Source organism: Daphnia pulicaria, chromosome 4 (assembly GCF_021234035.1).
Source record: "Daphnia pulicaria isolate SC F1-1A chromosome 4, SC_F0-13Bv2, whole genome shotgun sequence".
In the NCBI taxonomy this organism is placed as follows: Eukaryota; Metazoa; Arthropoda; class Branchiopoda; order Diplostraca; family Daphniidae; genus Daphnia; species Daphnia pulicaria.
In genome coordinates, this window is record NC_060916.1 from 365,079 (window position 1) to 383,112 (window position 18,034).

At 37.9% G+C, this 18,034-nt stretch overlaps 2 protein-coding genes and 5 long non-coding RNA genes across 8 annotated transcripts; 3 read left to right on the forward strand and 4 right to left on the reverse strand.

Annotated features, from left to right (window-relative positions):
- Positions 1-1,741: 1,741 nt before the first annotated feature.
- LOC124336555 lies at positions 1,742-6,846 on the reverse strand. Of its 2 annotated transcripts, XR_006917026.1 has the most exons (7): positions 6,746-6,846; positions 6,532-6,681; positions 2,861-2,981; positions 2,570-2,756; positions 2,345-2,413; positions 2,093-2,202; positions 1,742-2,001 (listed from the first exon to the last, which is right to left on the reverse strand). It is a non-coding gene; the product is annotated as an uncharacterized LOC124336555 (long non-coding RNA). The 2 variants fall into 2 exon arrangements; XR_006917027.1 differs by lacking the exons at positions 6,532-6,681; positions 6,746-6,846 and adding an exon at positions 3,088-3,184.
- On the forward strand, positions 1,913-2,814 carry LOC124336580. The gene is made up of 2 exons (XR_006917083.1): positions 1,913-2,006; positions 2,562-2,814. It is a non-coding gene; the product is annotated as an uncharacterized LOC124336580 (long non-coding RNA).
- Positions 6,847-7,788: 942 nt separating the features above from the next.
- Positions 7,789-8,921, forward strand: LOC124336467 (renal glandular kallikrein-like). The gene is made up of 4 exons (XM_046790291.1): positions 7,789-8,030; positions 8,093-8,288; positions 8,331-8,481; positions 8,561-8,921. The coding sequence occupies exons 1-4, from the start codon at positions 7,913-7,915 to the stop codon at positions 8,720-8,722; spliced, it is 627 nt and encodes a 208-aa protein (XP_046646247.1). The 5' UTR covers positions 7,789-7,912; the 3' UTR covers positions 8,723-8,921.
- Positions 8,922-10,221: 1,300 nt separating this feature from the next.
- Positions 10,222-12,146, forward strand: LOC124336596. The gene is made up of 3 exons (XR_006917105.1): positions 10,222-10,430; positions 11,603-11,899; positions 11,972-12,146. It is a non-coding gene; the product is annotated as an uncharacterized LOC124336596 (long non-coding RNA).
- A 506-nt stretch (positions 12,147-12,652) lies between these two features.
- On the reverse strand, positions 12,653-14,007 carry LOC124336577. The gene is made up of 3 exons (XR_006917077.1): positions 13,786-14,007; positions 13,620-13,724; positions 12,653-13,171 (listed from the first exon to the last, which is right to left on the reverse strand). It is a non-coding gene; the product is annotated as an uncharacterized LOC124336577 (long non-coding RNA).
- A 654-nt stretch (positions 14,008-14,661) lies between these two features.
- On the reverse strand, positions 14,662-16,771 carry LOC124336261. Its single transcript, XM_046789999.1, has 7 exons — positions 16,658-16,771; positions 16,391-16,577; positions 15,983-16,290; positions 15,718-15,920; positions 15,435-15,646; positions 14,988-15,361; positions 14,662-14,923 (listed from the first exon to the last, which is right to left on the reverse strand). The coding sequence occupies exons 2-6, from the start codon at positions 16,575-16,577 to the stop codon at positions 15,036-15,038; spliced, it is 1,236 nt and encodes a 411-aa protein (XP_046645955.1). The 5' UTR covers positions 16,658-16,771; the 3' UTR covers positions 14,662-14,923; positions 14,988-15,035.
- Positions 16,770-17,972, reverse strand: LOC124336612. Its single transcript, XR_006917120.1, has 5 exons — positions 17,746-17,972; positions 17,511-17,666; positions 17,306-17,429; positions 17,012-17,227; positions 16,770-16,928 (listed from the first exon to the last, which is right to left on the reverse strand). It is a non-coding gene; the product is annotated as an uncharacterized LOC124336612 (long non-coding RNA).
- Positions 17,973-18,034: the final 62 nt, after the last annotated feature.

Below are 18,034 nucleotides of genomic sequence, written 5' to 3' on the forward strand. Positions count from 1 at the left end.
ATTGGTTTCACGGAGATTGTGTCAGCATCAGAGAGGCTACTTCTTGGCGATGGTCTAGTTTCTGTGTAAAGTGCAAAAACTCGAGGAATTTGAAACTGTTGACTTTGTCATTGGCCATACGATGACTTGCAGTGGTCGTGGATCCATTAGCAATCGTTTAATTAACTAAGCAGAGTCATCCAAGTCACCATACACAACAGTGCACCGCGTATGGGTTGGTATGGGTCACACAGTGACGGCCGAAAAAGTCCATCGCATTAAGTGAATTTACTAAACTTGCAACACAGACAGCACTCGTCATTATTGATTTAGATGTAAGTTTCAGCTATTTTTATTGCCGTGTGCTTTCCTCTCCGATTTTGATACGGTAATAACGAACGGACGGCTCAATATACCACAGGTATGTCGCCCTCTTCGTCTCTCCCCCAAGCAGCCAAAAGAGAAAACCTATAGAGGAAAAACGGGGCATTATTAGACCTATAACTTGTTGCACTTTTGTGTCCCGAGATATATATCCTTTTCTTCTTTTCCCCTATATACATTCTTATACAAGCCCGGAGTTTTATTCTCCGGCTCTCGCAGTGGTTTTGTAGCGATTTTTCCCTATTTCTTATTTTCTAGATGAAAGCCAGAGGAGAAATTATAGAATGTAAGCTCGAGAAATTGATGGGACAAGTCTCTCGCCAGCCTTTAGCGTCGTTATCATCATTAAACCTCTCAGCGCATCTCCTCTGCCGAGTTAGTTAAAGGGTATTTAATGTCATTAAAAAAATTGAAATTCAAAAGGTTTTTTCGTTCAGGGTTCACCATCTTTCATATCGGTCTATTACAGCAGTAGCCGACCCTCGAATACTACGGCGTACAAGAGTGTCCCTCGTCTTACGATGATAATCGATCCGACTTGCCCAAACGAATTTATCCAAGGTTTTTTTTTCTGTTTATTATATATGCCACGCATATAAGTTGTTAGTAGTCGGTGGCTCGGTGTTAGTTAATATTAGTGTTAGTAGTTGGTTTTAGGGTTAGTACATGCATGTTTATACTATACAGGGCGATATGGGGAACAATAATGGACGACGATGTGGGAATCGAACATGGGACATTTGGATACATCGCTAGATGCTATAACCATTATACCATGGTTGCATATCCTGTCCCAACTATTTCCGGAAGTAGATCACATCCCAAAAAAGTCGAAAAAAGTATTGGCTGACAGTATCTAACAATATTTCAATCAATTTGTATTACCTAATAGCCTAGTGGTACAGTCTTTCATTGGCACGCAGGAGTCCCAGGTGCAAATTCCATCGAAGACATCCGTACAATTTCTCACCATTGCTAAGAATCTGAGGGTGCCTAATAAGAAAAGAAGAAGCGAAAGCTAGTCATCCCGTTTGCAGCATGAGCGGTTGCAGCATGAGGTCATATTCCTATTATTATTTTTTTTTTTTATAGAAACAAATCACTAACAGCTCTTCGGGTACCTTGCTAAACGCAGCGCAGGTAGCTGACATTTTTCGCCTTGACTGGATGGCTTCCGAGTTGCTCGCTTTGTGATACTTTGTGATTGCAACACTAGATGGCGTTTTGTTACTGTCATGAAGAAAATTTCCACAACAGTTTTGAACAGTCCATGTTTTGAATAGTTGGCAGTTTGGCACTTGGGCTTGGCAGTTGCTTGGAGAAGGGTAGGCCGGTAGGCTACACGGAAAGTAACGTTAGAGAATCTGTGTTTTCATGCTGAACAAACTTTATTGAAACTGTATGTGAGACAATCAATCACCAGAACAACAAATAAAGGACTCGTATCAAGTTGTGCTTTTAAAGGCTGTTTTTTCAGCTGTGGACGAAATTGGCCACCAAATCACCATTCAAACTGCAAAGGAGGGAGCTACGATATTCGTATGCGAAACAGATCGATGCAAATTATTCTCGTGCGCCCGTCACAAGTATTTATTTCGATGCGGAGCAATACAGTGCTTTCAATTTTTGGAGGTCCAGCTACAGTAAGTGAAAATTCATTTGAATGTATTATAATGGGTTAAGTTTAGCATTTTAGCAATCGTGAAATAATTTTTTTTTTGTTACACACCAAACTGAATCCTGTTCGTTGTCCCAATGCTGGCTTTCCAATAAGTGGAGTGATGGTCGGATAAGTTGTGTTAATAGCAAAGACATATTAAGGATAATGCATCACAGAGCCTGAAAATCAAAATTTACTAATTATTTGTTATGTATTTCTCTGACTTCCCAACTTATCCATTAATAGGCCATGTTCCTTATTCTTCCTTATTTAGTAAATGATATTGAAATAACTCTTTAGAATATATAAAATCGGATTTACCATAGTCGTAAGCAAGTCCAAGAGTAGTCACCTGTGAAGCAAAATTTTTTTCGAAGTTGTTGGCGTATTCTAAAACGTACAGTATAATTTCAAAGTCATTCTTGATTTGTGTAAATTCTACGAGAATTATAGCGGATAAATAATAACCCTTGTACCATTGTTTTCATTGATGATCGCCAACTGTTTAATTCTTATCTGCTCTATGTCTGGCCGGTAGGTACTTACGTGGCTGAATGTTGGTAAAGTTGATCCTCACGTAGGTGTCACGATGTGGACGCGTGTGTTCGTGGTAGAATCAGCGGTGTGCATTAGTTCGTGCATGGCTACTCCTGGCCTAGAAGTGGTGAGACATTGATCATCGAGACTTACTTGTTGTTCTGAAATCCCTAGCATGCCAACGTAACTCCAATAACTTAGTAGTTTGAGAAAGGATTAGTCCAGTTATGAGAATAACGATTACAAAAAAACCCCAAAATTAAACATTTTGGCCTTTTTAAAATTGGAAGACTAACGCACCCGTTTCCAGTTTTTTAGATCCTAATGTAATTCTTTTCACAGGTTCGAGGGACGAAACGGATGCACATATTGTTGTGGTAGGCGCTCATAGCGAAGGCGATTATTGTACGCTGATCGCTTGCTTTTCATCAGCAACAAGGTACCATTGGTCATCAAGGTAAGTTATAGCAAATAGTTTATGATTTGAAGAAAATGTTTTAAGAATTTGAAATGACGGAAATGCATACTGTACTCCGCTGAGATTTGATAAGGAATTTGTGCATTGGGCCAACGGTAGCTTTTACTCAAGATAGCATTTTTGTCCCCATAAAGCTTAATGTCACCTTCGTGAAGTGTGGGATCTTGCTTGCCCCACGGAATAAACTCGTCCGTCATTTCTACAGGTTTGCAAAATCCACCAAATTAATTTTGTAATTATTAAAGAATGAATCGAGGGAGAATTCTTGTTAGTGACGACATGGGGGGGGGGGGGGGAATAATCGGTGTCCACAACCTGTTTAATTTTACTTTCCCAACGTTTGAAAAATCTTCTTTCAATAATTCTTCAGTCAGCGGTTTTCCAGCTACGAAACTTGTGCTGGCCTGAGTATAATTTAAGAAAATAGGAGCACCTCATTTTAAGTCAGAAAATCAGTTTTTTTTTTTTGTTTCGTCAAAAATTAAAAGTTCCAGAATTGTTGTCATCGGCTTAAGCCAATATATTAATCAGATTTGTATGCCTGATTTATACGAGATCTCCCCTTCCGCGGCGGGCTTCAAGATGGGAGTGGCTTTGACTGATCCCATAAAAAGATTATGCCACCGCAGAATTTGCTGGCAAGAATTGGTAAAATGATGTTAGTCATTTTTCTCTAAATTTAATAGTAAAATTGTAATTCAAATCAAATTTTAAACATTTCTTTAGCTTATAAATTGTGGTAGTTAAACAATCTATACGTTTCACAAATACTTTTGTTGTTACAGTAAAAATATGTAGTAAGAACACATCGAGTCACTTACGTTGTGATTTTGACTGACAGCTAAGTATCTTCTTTCAGTCCCGCAAAGAGTTGAGACACATTCCAGTTAGGCTTTATTGCTAGCCGCTTATACATTACTTCTTGGTCTATATACTATATTACGTTGTATTACAGGCCACACCGAAATTTGTGGAAAATGTTATCTGAATAGCTACACTTAGTCATCGCAGCATTTGGACAACCATTCCACATCTGAATCAAAATTTCGTATCAGATTGTTCGTATCAGGCTGTACCATTCATTCCCTCCTGGATTCGGTCGATGCAGATGTACAACCCCATTAATTACCTAAAATACAGCAGGCATTAGGTGCAGATGGGTTTGAAAGTCCTATTCCAGTAACTGTGGCGGCAAATACGCACGACGAGCTATTTGTTGGATATAAATGATGCAACAAAGAGCCAGATGGTGTGGTATCTATAATCATATTCATAAAGATGCGACGAGAAAACAGGTCTTTTCGACATCCGGCTTTCACAAGTTTGTTGTTTGTTTGTGTCTTTTTTTAAAAATCGGATTCCTGTTCACGGTACGGAATGATGTTGGTGGCGCAACAGTAGCTGGGCGATTTCTCTGTCAGACAGGTCCATTTTACAGTCGATCCTCACAATCGCATTCTGCTTCCTCATCTCTTCCGTAGAAGATATTTAAACATTTGTAACAAACCGGGTAATCCCATACTCTTGTCCGCAATTGTATTTGGGAGTCCAGTCGAGCCTCTTGCAGTACTGGAGAATCGATTGAAACACAAGATCTTAATGCAAGACAAATTCACCGACCCAACAGCAACAGCAAAGCAAGAAGCTTAATTCGCTCGGGTTAGCATGTCAAATCAACGGATTGCTTGATTAACCAAAAGATTTCAACAAGAAAAGTTTTTCAGGCCAATTGAAGCTGTTGCTGCGATCAAGAAACGGACTTGGTTGCAGTTGGGAAAGTAGCGGGCTGATTATCAGTCGCCTAGAATTTTACCTATCCAAAACATGGCTAAATCTGTAGATTTCAGGTAAATGTTGGTTGGACTTTTTCGTGGTTTTTGTTTAAAGCAAATTATTATTCTTTTTTTTTTGTGTTTTTTCAATAGTCTCCTGTTGATGCCACAGGAAGAACTAGTGCAATGAGCCGAAGAAAGATCTGCCATTCCCGCCAACCGCTGCTCTGTCTCGGAATCTGAGCCAACACCACCGAAGTTGAGGAGGAAATCTAACGAAATTAATCAACGTGGAGGCAGCGCTTGCAGCAAGTAAGAACTTTTTTTTTATGTATCTTTCGCCAACCGTTCGAAAATTCGAAAGTTCTAGTTGGGTTGTGACCTGTGCGTAAAGTCACCCAATGTCTTTCCATGCCAAACAAACTGCTGTATTCAAACATTATATGAAAATCAATCACCAAGTAATCAAAAAAGGTCTTGCACAGATTATTTTTAGATCTTACATGTAGGATGGGGAACATAATAGAAACAAGATCAACGCAAAGTCATTCTCAGAAAACTATCTAACCGGACGCGGCGCAATACAATGCGTTCAGTTTTTGGAGGTCCAGCTACAAAAGAGATAGGTGGAAACACGTTCATATAATCGATTCACTCATCCTGAAATCGTATTTTTTTTTTTTTTTTTTAATTACGTACCGAACTAAATCCTGATAGTTGCCCTATGGTTGGGTTCCCAATAAGGGGAGTGATAGTTGGAATGGTGCGGTTAATAGCAAAAGCATTTCTGGGGTAATGCATTACAGAGCCTAATGAAAACAATATTTTGCTATTAGGCTATTAGTGATTGCTCAGCAGTTAATAGTCATTAGGCTAATTACAAAATATTGAACGTTACCTCACCACTGTAACAACTTGTTACTAACAAGTAATTTTTTTAAAATATGATATCATCTATAATTAAGTTCAAATGATTTATTACCGTAGTCGTAAGCAAGTCCAAGAGTAGTAACCTGCGAAGTAGACTTGATGTCGAAGTTGTGCACGACTTCTGTAATGTTTATTTGAAATATTCAATACAAATTTACGTTAGGAGTGTTTAAGTTAATGTAGGCATTTTCTAACGTTAATTGTAAAGAACTTTTAAGGGTTTCAAACCCAAATCGCTATGGGCATTAACCGCATTATGAATATGAAATTTACATACAAACTTTACATACGTGATGGAATATTGGCAAAGTTAATCTGCACGTAGGTGTCACGATCTGGGCGTGTGTGTTCGTGGTAGAATCCAGCGGCGTGCATTAGTTCGTGCATGACTACCCCTGGTGCCCAACTTGCGATGCAACCATCATCGAGACTTACATCTTGAGCGCCAATGTTTATCATGCCAACGTAACTCCAGCAACTTAGTAGTTTTTCAATATGTGGCCAGAATAAGTAAATAAAACAATTACATTTGCAAAGTATTTTACCCTCCTCCACTTTTGAAGATTCTTATGTAATTTTTTTCACAGGTTCGAGGAACGAAACGGATGCACGTATTGTTGTGGTACGTACTCATGCCGAATGCGATGATTGTACGCTGGTCAGTTGCTTTTCATCAGAATCGAGTTATCAGTGGCCAAAGATGGTTATCAGCATGCAATCCAGGTACAAATATTTATTTTGATTTCTTTTTAGAATAAGAAATGAAAATTTTCGAGAAAAATGTATATTACTGTAGTCAGCTGAGATTTCATAAGGAATTTGTGCATTGGGCCAACGGTAGCTACTGCTCAAGATAGCAACTTTGTCCCCAAAAAGCTTAATGTCACCTTCGTGGAGCGTAGTGTCTTGTTTGTCCCACGGAATGAACTCGTCTCTTATTTCTACAGATTTAACAATTAGTAAAAGAAAGAAATCGAGGAAAAAATTGTTAGTTTTTAGTTCTACCTTTCCCTATGTTGGAAAAATTTCGTTGTAATAATTCTTGAGTCAGCGGTTTTCCAGCGATGAAATTTGTGCTGGCCTGAGTATAATTTAAGATAATAAGAAGCATACAGTCTATCATCCCAGCGAATACATTTTTTTTTTCGTTCAAACTGTAAGTTTCCTAATATTTTGATTCTGATATTAACAAGCGATCTCCCACTCAACCGGACCGAAATGGTGGGGGTACTTTTCGGATCGTAATCCGGAAAAGAACTTTACAAATCCGGACTAGGTCTAATCTGTTCAGAATCGCAAGGCGATTCCAACGGAATTAAGTCCGGATTTTTATCTTTTCCCGTTCACGAGATAATCACGGTTGAAAAATCGTGAAATATCACGAAAACCCAAAGTCTCCCCGTCCGACTACATCGCTTTTAGCCGTATATTCGGCTTGTAAAAAAAACTAATTGTTACAAAATGTAGCCCTTTCATCCCTCTTTCAGAATCCAAAAGGATTTTTTATAATTCTTTGAGATGTTTGAGATATCACGATTTTCGTGATACCCCCATTTCGACACATTTTCCAAGCATTTCATTCGGCGTTGCCGATGAAAATTTCAACCCTGACACCAAGGTAAAGTAAGGATCACATTGGTGATATCACAGTTTGTTTCCTTACGTAATCTTAACCTCATTTAATCTTATACACAGGATAACGACGTGGCACTATTGGTCTTACAATCATCAGTTACAGATATACCAACTGTTACCCTTCCAGATATACCGCAACCGATTACAACAGAACCGACCACTATACCAACTACAACCACTAAAACAACAACGACTAAAAAGCCCACAACAACTAAAACCACTACTACAAAGAAACCAACAACAAAAACGACAACTAAGACGACGACCAAAAAACCAACAACGAAAACGACGACCAAAAAACCAACAACAAAGACGACGACCAAAAAACCAACAACGAAAACGACAACCAAAAAACCAACAACGAAAACGACGACTAAAAAACCAACAACGAAAACGACAACCAAAAAACCAACAACGAAAACGACGACCAAAAAACCAACAACAAAGACGACGACCAAAAAACCAACAACCAAACCTACCACAAAACGCACAACAACTAAAAAGAAAACCAGATCTTTACAGATTCCTTCAGAATCGATGTCTGATTTAGTTCGTTTTGACGATTTGTTGAATGGTAAAATAACTAATCGAGCCTCGAGTACTTATGCCGATAGCCCGGCCGTCATTATTGGATGGGGAACAACAATCTCTCCAGGTAAAATGTTAATGCAAATCCATAACTCGAAGTTTTAGATTGACAAAAAACTTAATCAATAGGAGGAAGCCTTTCAAATACATTGTTAAAAGCTGATGTCGTAGTGGAGGACAACGCAATCTGCGCCAGTCAATATCCCGATTTCGTCGGCGATAATATGATGTGTGCCTCGTTTACAGAACCAGTAAACCCGCCAACGGAGGATCCGATTATTACAACGGAGGATCCGATTTTTACATCGGAAGATCCGATTTTTACATCGGAGGATCCGATTTTTACATCGGAGGATCCGTTTTTTACATCGGAAGACCCTCTATCGCCGCCGCCATCAACGGCCAATCCATTGTGTTCACCAGCTCTCTCGGACTGGGCGACTGAATTAGTGTCACTGGAATATTTATTCAATAGAACTGCTGGAACGGTACAGACGAGGGCAAACACTTGCGAGCAGGTCAGTCTTTCACGAAAATTTCATAAGTGATCGTGTTTTTTTTTTTTTTAAATTAAAATCACTTTTTCGCTTATTACAGGGTCTCGACATTGGCGGTCCACTTTTCGTCGATGGAGTTCAAGTTGGTATAAATTCCTTCGGCTATAATGTTGATTGTGCTGATCCTAGTTATACTGGCTTATACACCCGAGTCACCGCTTATCTTGAGTGGATTGCAACTACAATGGCCAACAATCCGTAAAAAGGTGAAATAATGGAAATTCGTCATGACTATAGTCTATACGAACAGTCTGCAAAGTTTCATTTCAATGTCATGAAAATGGTTTTATCAAAGTTCTGCCCTTTTTTATCATCTAGTTATTGTTATTTGCATAGATTTTAGTGGTTCATGTGTGTTGGGTGTATTAGTTATGCGTATTGGAAGTACACAATAAAACCAATTCTTTATCATTGAGCAAATCAATTTCAGGTAAATTATCCAGTTATTATTATTAGTTTGAAATCCTTAATTTGGTGTGAAATTATCGTTATCGTTTTCAAAAAACCTTTGATGTAAAATTATCGTTAAAATCAGTTTAATGTGCAATTGAAATTTGCGTACTTCAACTTAAACCAAAATCAGCTGACGTAAAAAAAAACACCCGTCTTGCATTTGTTTTGCAGACGAAGTCGCAGCTCGCAGTCAAAGCTTCATTAGAGAGATGACAAGCAAGGTGTGCAAATCACTGTGATCTATTTGCCTACAAACGGTAGGTCTCTTGTGAGAAACTGAGAATGCGAATTTTGGTGTTTTATCGGATTAACATCATCAAAGAAAAAAAACTGTTATATAAAACAGAAGCATAAAGGTAATGATTTCTTTGCATTTCGCATTTCACGTCATTTTTCTTTGATTCCTTGAATTGTTTCGAGCGTTGATTTTTATCTTTTAAAGATGGGATTTCGTTTTTCAAGGCTATCTCTAAAGTGTTTCTGGATATCTACTTTAAATGTTTTTATAAGGATCTTCTATCACTTCTGTCTGAAGGGAGAAAAGGTTTTACGTTTTCCTGTACACACACATTGGGTAGGAAAGAAGAAGTTGGCTATAAGTTTACTAAATAAACTTCTCTCGAAACCAACAGTGGGAAAAAATGCTATTATTATTCAAAAATTGAACTGTACACATTCGATAAGTTACTCACACATCAATTGATTGCAATCAAGAAGAAAAAAGTTCAATTCAAGTCGTTATTGTTGGTATATGCTTTCTCAGTCAGTCCTGCATTCATGATATCATCTCTTGAATCTTTAATCACTTGAATCTCTCCCTGCAGTAGATGTGGTATATGTCCTTATTTTGCATATCTCATATTTTGTTGATTGTCGATCAATCGTTCAATAGCAGCGAGTCGGACACACTTTTATGTTGTTCTCAGTTTTTGTTTTCCGTTTTCAGCTCACGTTCCTTTCTTACCAAAGATAAGCCACAAACGATGGGACTGTTAGTTATACGAATGTTTGAATTCGAAAATTAGAGGAAAGGGATTTTGTTTTATTACTAAAAAAATTGAATTTTTAATTTGTTCATTTTTAAACATTTCCTTTACGGCAAATGCTCGTTGTGCCCGGCCAGAATTGATCAAGTTTGAAACAGATCGTGGCGTTAATTTATGTAGGACCTAAAAATTTTTATCAATCAGCAAATTAATTTAAAATTCCTTGGTGTTTCATGATTCAGGTTTCACTTAGTATCAGGTTTCACTTCTATTGGTATTAAATGACTTCCTGGTTTCCGGAAGGCGACGTTAGCCGATGCCCTCAACTCAGCTACACAAAATGCAAATGTTCATGAACGGACCCCACGGCATTTGCTCCGCAATCCAGCAGTGATCAACTTGTGTGAACCCAGTTCCAGTGTTCCAGCGTCAACACACACGAACCCGGTAAAACCCATCACTCGACATTCGGTGAGTGTGACATTTGTCGTTTGCCATTAGGTTAAAACTGTTTTTTTTTTCTTTGATTGTTTCGCTTGTTCCCCACTGTCACGATCAATTGATGTTTTCGTCATCCATTAATTTTAATATGGTACTCCTCCGTTTCCATCGATTTTTGTGGGGGAATTTAAATAGATGGGGCAAGACAGCGAGGGGAGAGAGAGATTTTCAAAGCTAGAAGTTATCCCACATGAGTGATTGTTCCCAAAACGATCAGGGAGCAGACAGAGCAGACCGACCTTATAATACCTGTCGTTTCTTTAACTTGTCCATGTCCCCAACTGTTATGAAAAATCCCATCCACTTGAGACCAAGATGACAGGGAGATGTTACCAACGACTGTTGAATGGCGACATCACCAACATTTCGCGTTTCATTCGATAGTAGTTGAATAAGTTTCAATTTAATTATGTCATGCATTGGCGTATTTCAATGCTAATCAGTGGCACCTGCGGGCACCTGCTTGATCTCGCGATTGGCTTTTGTTGATATAGTGGAAACGAAGAGTAATTTTTTATTTCGGAAGGTCTTTTAAACTTGGTTTCTTATTATATTTAACGTTTCAACATGTTCTGGATGTTAAAGTGTTCAATTATTTTGTAAATATCATTTGTGGTGTCCAGTCTTTTTCAACATCATAAATTCGTTAGACTTGATGACACAATTTTTGGCTTTCCTCGGCGCTATCCCCAACTATGATTTTAACATTTTTGCCATATTTAAAGATGGGTTAGATGTGGGTTGAATTATTTAAGTAAACACATTTCCATCTAAATTATTAGGATTGCAGTTCTCCTGAAGAATAAGTGTATTATAATAATGTGGTTGATCATGCAGCTGCCACTAATAGTTTCTTTTATTCTTTTTAGGCTTTAAATTATGGAATGTCTTTATTATTTAAGTTTTTTTAAATACAGTATACTTTTTCTTTATTATTTTATTCTTTAATACGGCAGCGACGAGCCCCGTGCGTTTAATTCTATTTCACGGCATTCATTTAGCAGTAGTTGATGGCCTGGGTCTTTTATTGACCTTCTGTTTGTCTTTGGGACGACTAAAAGTTGTAACTTTTTTCTACCCTCCCATACAAACGCTAATAAAAATCTTTTCTCTCTTTCTTTTTATGGGTATCTTTTTCTAAGAAGATGAATTTCGAGATGGCTGGAGCTGAGAGGAGGACGACAACTTGGGCCGGCCTGGCTCTCATGGGCGTCCAATTCGGCGCTTTAGCCCGTCTCACTTGGGAGGAATACAGCTGGGATATTATGGAACCCATCACGTACTTTGTGACTGTTAAGTCATAATCCAAATATTGAAGCCCTTATCAGTTCCAATTCTTTGCTGCCACTATATTGTGGACAGTGAGTGTGCCACTAGAGGTTGCAGAGACCATCAAAACAAGTTCTCATTTAAGACGATCTAGGATTGATTGATTTGAGGTAATGCTTGTTATTATTACAATATTATTCGAAAATTTTTGAATTCTAAACAAATCTCTATTCCTCTTTCAGTGTAATCCTTTACCGCAGTTCCAAAGACTTGATTCTTTGGTGAAGCTGAGAAGAGAATGCTGTAATTCAAGACTGGCCGATTAATTGTGTAGTTACTAGTTAGCTAAATTACAAGTGCATATCTGGGCTCCCTTCTTTTCTGTGGCCCCGTTTCCCTAACTAACCACTAACCAACGCCCGCCGGTGGTCACTCACCCGCCGTGAAACCAGGAGGAGGGGAGGGCTCTGGTCGAACGGGGACTTGGAAGGCGCATGATCCGATGAAAACTTTTGGAGGGTCATGTGTCTAACTCGGAAGCCTAGTATGACTACATCTCCCCAGTAAAACTTGCCTCGTACTTCTCTCTTCTTCTCGGTCCAGATACTATCTCTGGGGGCCGTAGACAAAACCTACAACAGCATGCGCGAGTTAAAACAATGCAACCCACTACCCAATGAAACAAATAGCCATGGTTAATTTTTTGTGGAAATCTCCGTCAGTCAAGTTACAAAGACGATGCAGATTTCCCCAAAACTAATCCATCGCTTTTTGTCTCATTGCCGCAGCGGTGGTGGCGGGTTGCGTTTAAACTTGTGCAGTAGTAAACCGTTTTAAACCGGACGCTCTGTTTATTAATTTTATAATTTATTAATAATTAAAATTGTGTAAATTCCCAAAATTTTTTCATAAAATAATTTGTTTATTGTCAATTTTTTCAGTTATACATATAGTTATTTAACATTATTATGGAATATTGGGTTTATAGTATGTGGGAGTAGATAGGTTAGCTATGAGGATCAATAGGTGTATAATTGAATATGGGAGTTAATAGATTGGACATAGGGATTGTGAATGGATGTATAGGGTATTTACATAGGGTTATGGGATAATAAAAGGGTTTATCACCAAATATCACATCAGTATTCATTAAAATAAACTCTCACCCCTCCCTCAACTTCCCCCTCTTTGCTTTCCCAATCACGAAGACAAGTTTATTATTTGTTTGACATAAATTTCCCCGTATAAATTTTTTGTTCTTTCTTATCGTATGAACGGTAAAACTACATAGAAACTTATGACAATAAAACAAAATACTGAATGTTACTTCTAACACAACACCAGCAGCAAGGAGCAACCAGTTTAACTTTATGCAAAAACTATTTCACCACCATTGGCTGCAACACCATGCCCTGGACAGCAACATCACTGTCAATATAAACCTATAACCAAAAAAAATTATTAATATTTGGCATTAATGGAGATGCTGCATGAAACGAAAAAAATATGTTACATTATTTATACTGCTTCAAATAGAGACCCAAATGTCTATATCAACGTTATCTGATACCCATAGACGAAAAATAAAATTTAAACTTTAAGACTCACTTGAGATTTAATTACAAATTCATTGAACTTTGGAGTACTCAACAGGAAAATGATACTCTTTCAGTATCCATTTGGCTTGTGTCCAACCAATTTCCCTTATACACAACCCATAACTAAATACCATGCTAAATACCTATGATTGAAGAAAACAGCTGTTTGCTTGATGAAATCTCAAATGTTAAAACTAAACAATAGTGACAAAGCTTTCCCTGAAAACTCCTACACTTTACTTCCAACGAAACATATTTTAATTTTTAAATGTTAAAATTTGAAGATTGTCACCTTCTTGCCTTCAATTAGGGTACATGTTATTGATGTTCACAGCAAAGGTGAATGAGATGCAGACTGCACGATTGGATGGCTGAAGTTCCATATATTGAAAGGTGCCTGGAATCAAACCAAAAAATGTCATTATCCTAATTTCCATCAGTTTAATCAACAACTTTACCATTAAGAACATTGTAGATGTGAAGTATTTACTCAGCTTCTGGACGTGGGCGACGTGGTGGACAGCACGGTTTCAAAATCTTAAGCTTCGAGATCCGTCTCCAAATAAAAGATGACACACTCGGGTTACTCCACGTGCAATAGAATCGAATCTATTACACCAAGAATAAAGGAAGCAAGCACCCACCATCCTGATCCATGTTAGACATCACAATTCACAAATTCTCAATCTGCCAACAATAAAGCTAACAATCGAACCGAAACTCCAATCGAAGTATAGTAGCGGCCCTTCCTCTCAAAAGTCACGCTTCAACTAAAGAAATGGCCCTCCTGGTCCCGATGTAACCCCCCTCTTTAGGGGGGACAGGAAACAGAAAAAGTGTGCGAACCAGACAAGAGGTGGCAGCAGTAACCACAGCAATGAAGAGCGGTGGCAACCTAGTTACTTAGTTTTCGACAAATGTAAATAGCAGCGGCTTTTTTCAATAAATGAATATAAAGTAGAAAACATTTTTCAATAAATTTAATTAATTCCTTTTACCTTCTGGAAAAAAACGTTAACACAAATTTGAATAATAGCGCCTCTTGCTGCGCTGCCCTGCTCACCCGTCTTGCTAATAACTAAAGATCTATCAAAGAAAGGTAACAAAGAAATCGAAGAAACTAAAGTTACTCATATTTGAACACTTCTTTGTTGACATTTACAAAAAGTGGTAATCGTCGACCTCAAGGAGGGGAACATAATTTGTTCAAATTGGGCTCAATAACACAAAAGAGATATAACTTCTTCTATCTCATCAGGAATAGAACTTAGACTGCCTTGTCTTCTGTCCCCCTCAACAACAAAAAACAATAAAATATATCTGGTTAATCGCTGTTCAAGTAGAAAACCACGTGGTTCGGTACTATCAGATTAATTCAACAAGAAAAACGGTTGCATATTGTATGCAGCTATATCGATGTAAACTGACATTCGAGGGTATTTTATAGCTGATCAGCACAAAACTTGACAAGATCCTCAAAGTTAACAAATGAAAAAATAAGGATACCTTCTACGTCATCGACATGATAACTTTCCAAACTTTCACATTCAACGACGGGCTCCACATTAACAGATCTGACTGCATTGATCAATGGTTCTGCAAAATAAAATAAACATATTATTAACTAAATAACATATATCCAAAATATGCATGTATATACTTCTATGTTTGGTTGAGCTGAATCTCGCTTTCGTCATTCTTGCATGTCTCATATATTCCAATCGTCATCGGTATCTCGGTATCTATGAGGCCGAGATTTTTGTCGAGTAGATATGCGAAGAGGAATTTCAACAATGCTTGAACAACGAGAAACAAATGGAGCAACAATAGAATCAGAACTAGGCGCTGTTGTGCATTCAAGAGAAACACATGGAGTAGTAACTTCCTGATCACCCTCTATGAAGGGAGGTAATGAGGAGGTTGATGAATTCAGTGGCTTGTTTTCAGAAAGTAGATCACGTTCGCAGGACAAGGTTTGAGTGTTACCGTTAAATTGTAATTCACACTTTCGACTGGTCAAGTACTGAGGAATACCTACATAAAAAAATGTAATGCTCAGCGCGCCCCTATTAATGCTCAAAACTTAATCAAATTATTAATTTCCCACCACATTCGTCATTGGTTGATATAAGCCTTGTTGCTTCAATTTCCACTGCAGACAATGAAGTTTTTGAGGTTTGAAATTCACTATCTGCATATTCGTATTGTTTCAATTTGCATTCAATATCGGAATTAGGGACATTTTTCACATTCATCATAGGGCTACTACGACGATCAGATCGATAACGACTTTTCAAACTGTGCTTTAGTGGAGAATTTCTGTGATTTAATGGACGAAGGAAATTGGAATGTAGTTCAACAAGATAAGTTAGGAGACGAATCTGCAATACCCTGTGTCTAAATTGACATAAGGAGCTTGCATTGCGACTTCGCCTTCTTTTCTTCGAATCTCGCTTGAATAAGACTTCGCGTTATCGCCAATGATGGACGGGGCAGTTTGGCATGTATGGAACGGCGGATTGCAATAACAATCGTAATAATCAGTCATCAGATTTTCCTCTTTTATTGGATGAGAATCATTGTGAAGCGTCTCCTAAATGTGAAAAGGATGTAAATATCTACAGAATTAAACTCTATCTTAAAAATGAATATTACTTTTGGAGAAACATGGTGTAAAGTGTTCAAATCCATCAAAGTAGCCATTGAAGGATAGGGCTTTAGGTTATTGCTGTTTTTTGAACTACTGCCCCCAACAAGAGAGCAAGACTTCATGTCAGAGCTGAATGAAAAAGCGCGAATTATTTGTTCGAATCCAGCAAGAACAGGCATTTCATCATTAATAGGTACAGCCAATCTATCAATGATCTTGGAAATTTTACTTGTTAAGTAATTGATGTTATTTTCTTCCAGGATATCCATTCTTTTATTGCTTCTCTCTTGAAGGGTGTCAATTCTCTTATTAACTATTACAAGAAAAAAAATGTTATTAAATTCCAGCATTAAACAGATAAAGCAAAACAAAAGGGAAATTTCCTACATTTAGGAAATGGTGACTCAATTTACCTTTGTTGCCAACATCCATTGGTTTATCATCCAATGCACCAATCAGCTCATAAATTTCCTTTTTGTCTTGTTTTTCTTTGACTTCAGCCTCTTTCATCATTACATGAAATTCGTCAACCGTAACACAACTAGCATTTTGTTGCTTCCAATCAACGTTTTCTTTGGGTTGAATCGATGTTGGATCCATCTTAGAAGGATTTTTTTTATTTAAACGAAAATACAATAACACTGAATATCAAATATCACTCAACTTTATATGAGACTCACTTTAAACACGAACTTGATCCAAATTTAGCGAATTTTAAAACGACCTACGCAGAGCTTTTCACCTTCGACCATACTGCAAGCTGCTTAGTGCTAATTGCGACACATCAGAAAGAGTCAAAGAACCAAGAAGAAGGTAGGGGCTAAACAGATAGCTAGCCTGCGCCCAACAACTGAAGATAAATCTGGCCGCCAGATGTCCTCTTCTGTGTCCCAAATGAACGACTGAGCGGAACGACTAGTTGCTTTCAGCTCAAAACCCCGGGTACTGATCCTATAAGTTTAAACGGAAAATGAATGGGAAATTTATCACAAGTTAGTTAAAGAATCTTATAATATGCATATCCAATTATTTACCGAGAAAGCACGATCGAATCACAATAGTCTGTTCTGTGTGTGAAAGGACCGGACTCCGGAGGAGGATTGGGTGTGTAAATTTCGTCTAGGCCGATCCTTCCCTTTAAGTAACCTGTGCGGCAATCAATGCCACTACACTCAATTCACTGGATGCGAGATGGAGAAGGAAATCGTATTTCCCTTTATTGAGGTGTAATTTAAGGGATAAGAATTTATCTACAAAAATGTTACAATATACGCCGGTATATGCAAATAGACAAATAACTTAATACACCCAATACATTTCCTATTTACCTCTTTACGCTCGCGGTCCTAGGCAGTCACATTATCTGGCTGGAGATGAAGCAATTTTCCGCGTCTTTAATTCTTGGACGAGAACATAGAAAGCTTCGAATCTGTACTGTTCTCTCGTGAACGGCTGGAAAGAACAGAAACAGTCCGAGAAATTTCGATAAACGCCTATTAGAATATATTAATTTATGCTTTTTTCCAGACTCACCTACTGTTAATGATCTCCAACTTGTTTAATCTGCCTTTCCATTCCTCAGATGGAACGACTCAAAATCTCGTTGAGAATGGCGGCTCTCATGTAATATTTGGGATTTGTTGGTTCAGTCTGCTCAGTTTAAGTGACGAGTTTGAAGTCGAATCCATACTACGACAAATAGGTACGAAATTACTTGTTAGCGTGTTCACTTCACACCAAGGATATCAGAACAGGGCAAACCCAGCACCTGAGGGTTTTTGTTGTTTTCACTCCTCCTAGTTGAAAAATGCATTCTTTTTCACTGTGAAGACTCCAACACCAAAAGCTTGACTGGTTTTTGGAAGTTTCTTTTATCCAATTTATTGCTTTTTTTTAGTGGCCTTTCACCTACCCTGGCTTGATTTGGTTTAAATTCCATGGATCATAAAACCGTTACTCCAATCGTTTCTTTAATTGGTTGATGTGCAAATCTGGAAAATCAAAACAAAATAAACTTTTTATACAAATTTATTTTACTGTATGAAGATTAAATGTAA

Coding starts and splice junctions, on each gene's coding strand:
- LOC124336261 (XM_046789999.1), bottom strand. CDS start 16,577: ATGGATCCAACATCGATTCAACCCAAAGAAAACGTTGATTGGAAGCAA. Junction 15,647..15,717: donor TATGTCAATTTAGACACAGG/GTATTGCAGATT, acceptor ATTAAATCACAG/AAATTCTCCACTAAAGCACA. Junction 15,362..15,434: donor ATCAACCAATGACGAATGTG/GTGGGAAATTAA, acceptor TTTTTTATGTAG/GTATTCCTCAGTACTTGACC.
- LOC124336467 (XM_046790291.1), top strand. CDS start 7,913: ATGTCTGATTTAGTTCGTTTTGACGATTTGTTGAATGGTAAAATAACT. Junction 8,031..8,092: donor GGGAACAACAATCTCTCCAG/GTAAAATGTTAA, acceptor CTTAATCAATAG/GAGGAAGCCTTTCAAATACA. Junction 8,482..8,560: donor GGGCAAACACTTGCGAGCAG/GTCAGTCTTTCA, acceptor CGCTTATTACAG/GGTCTCGACATTGGCGGTCC.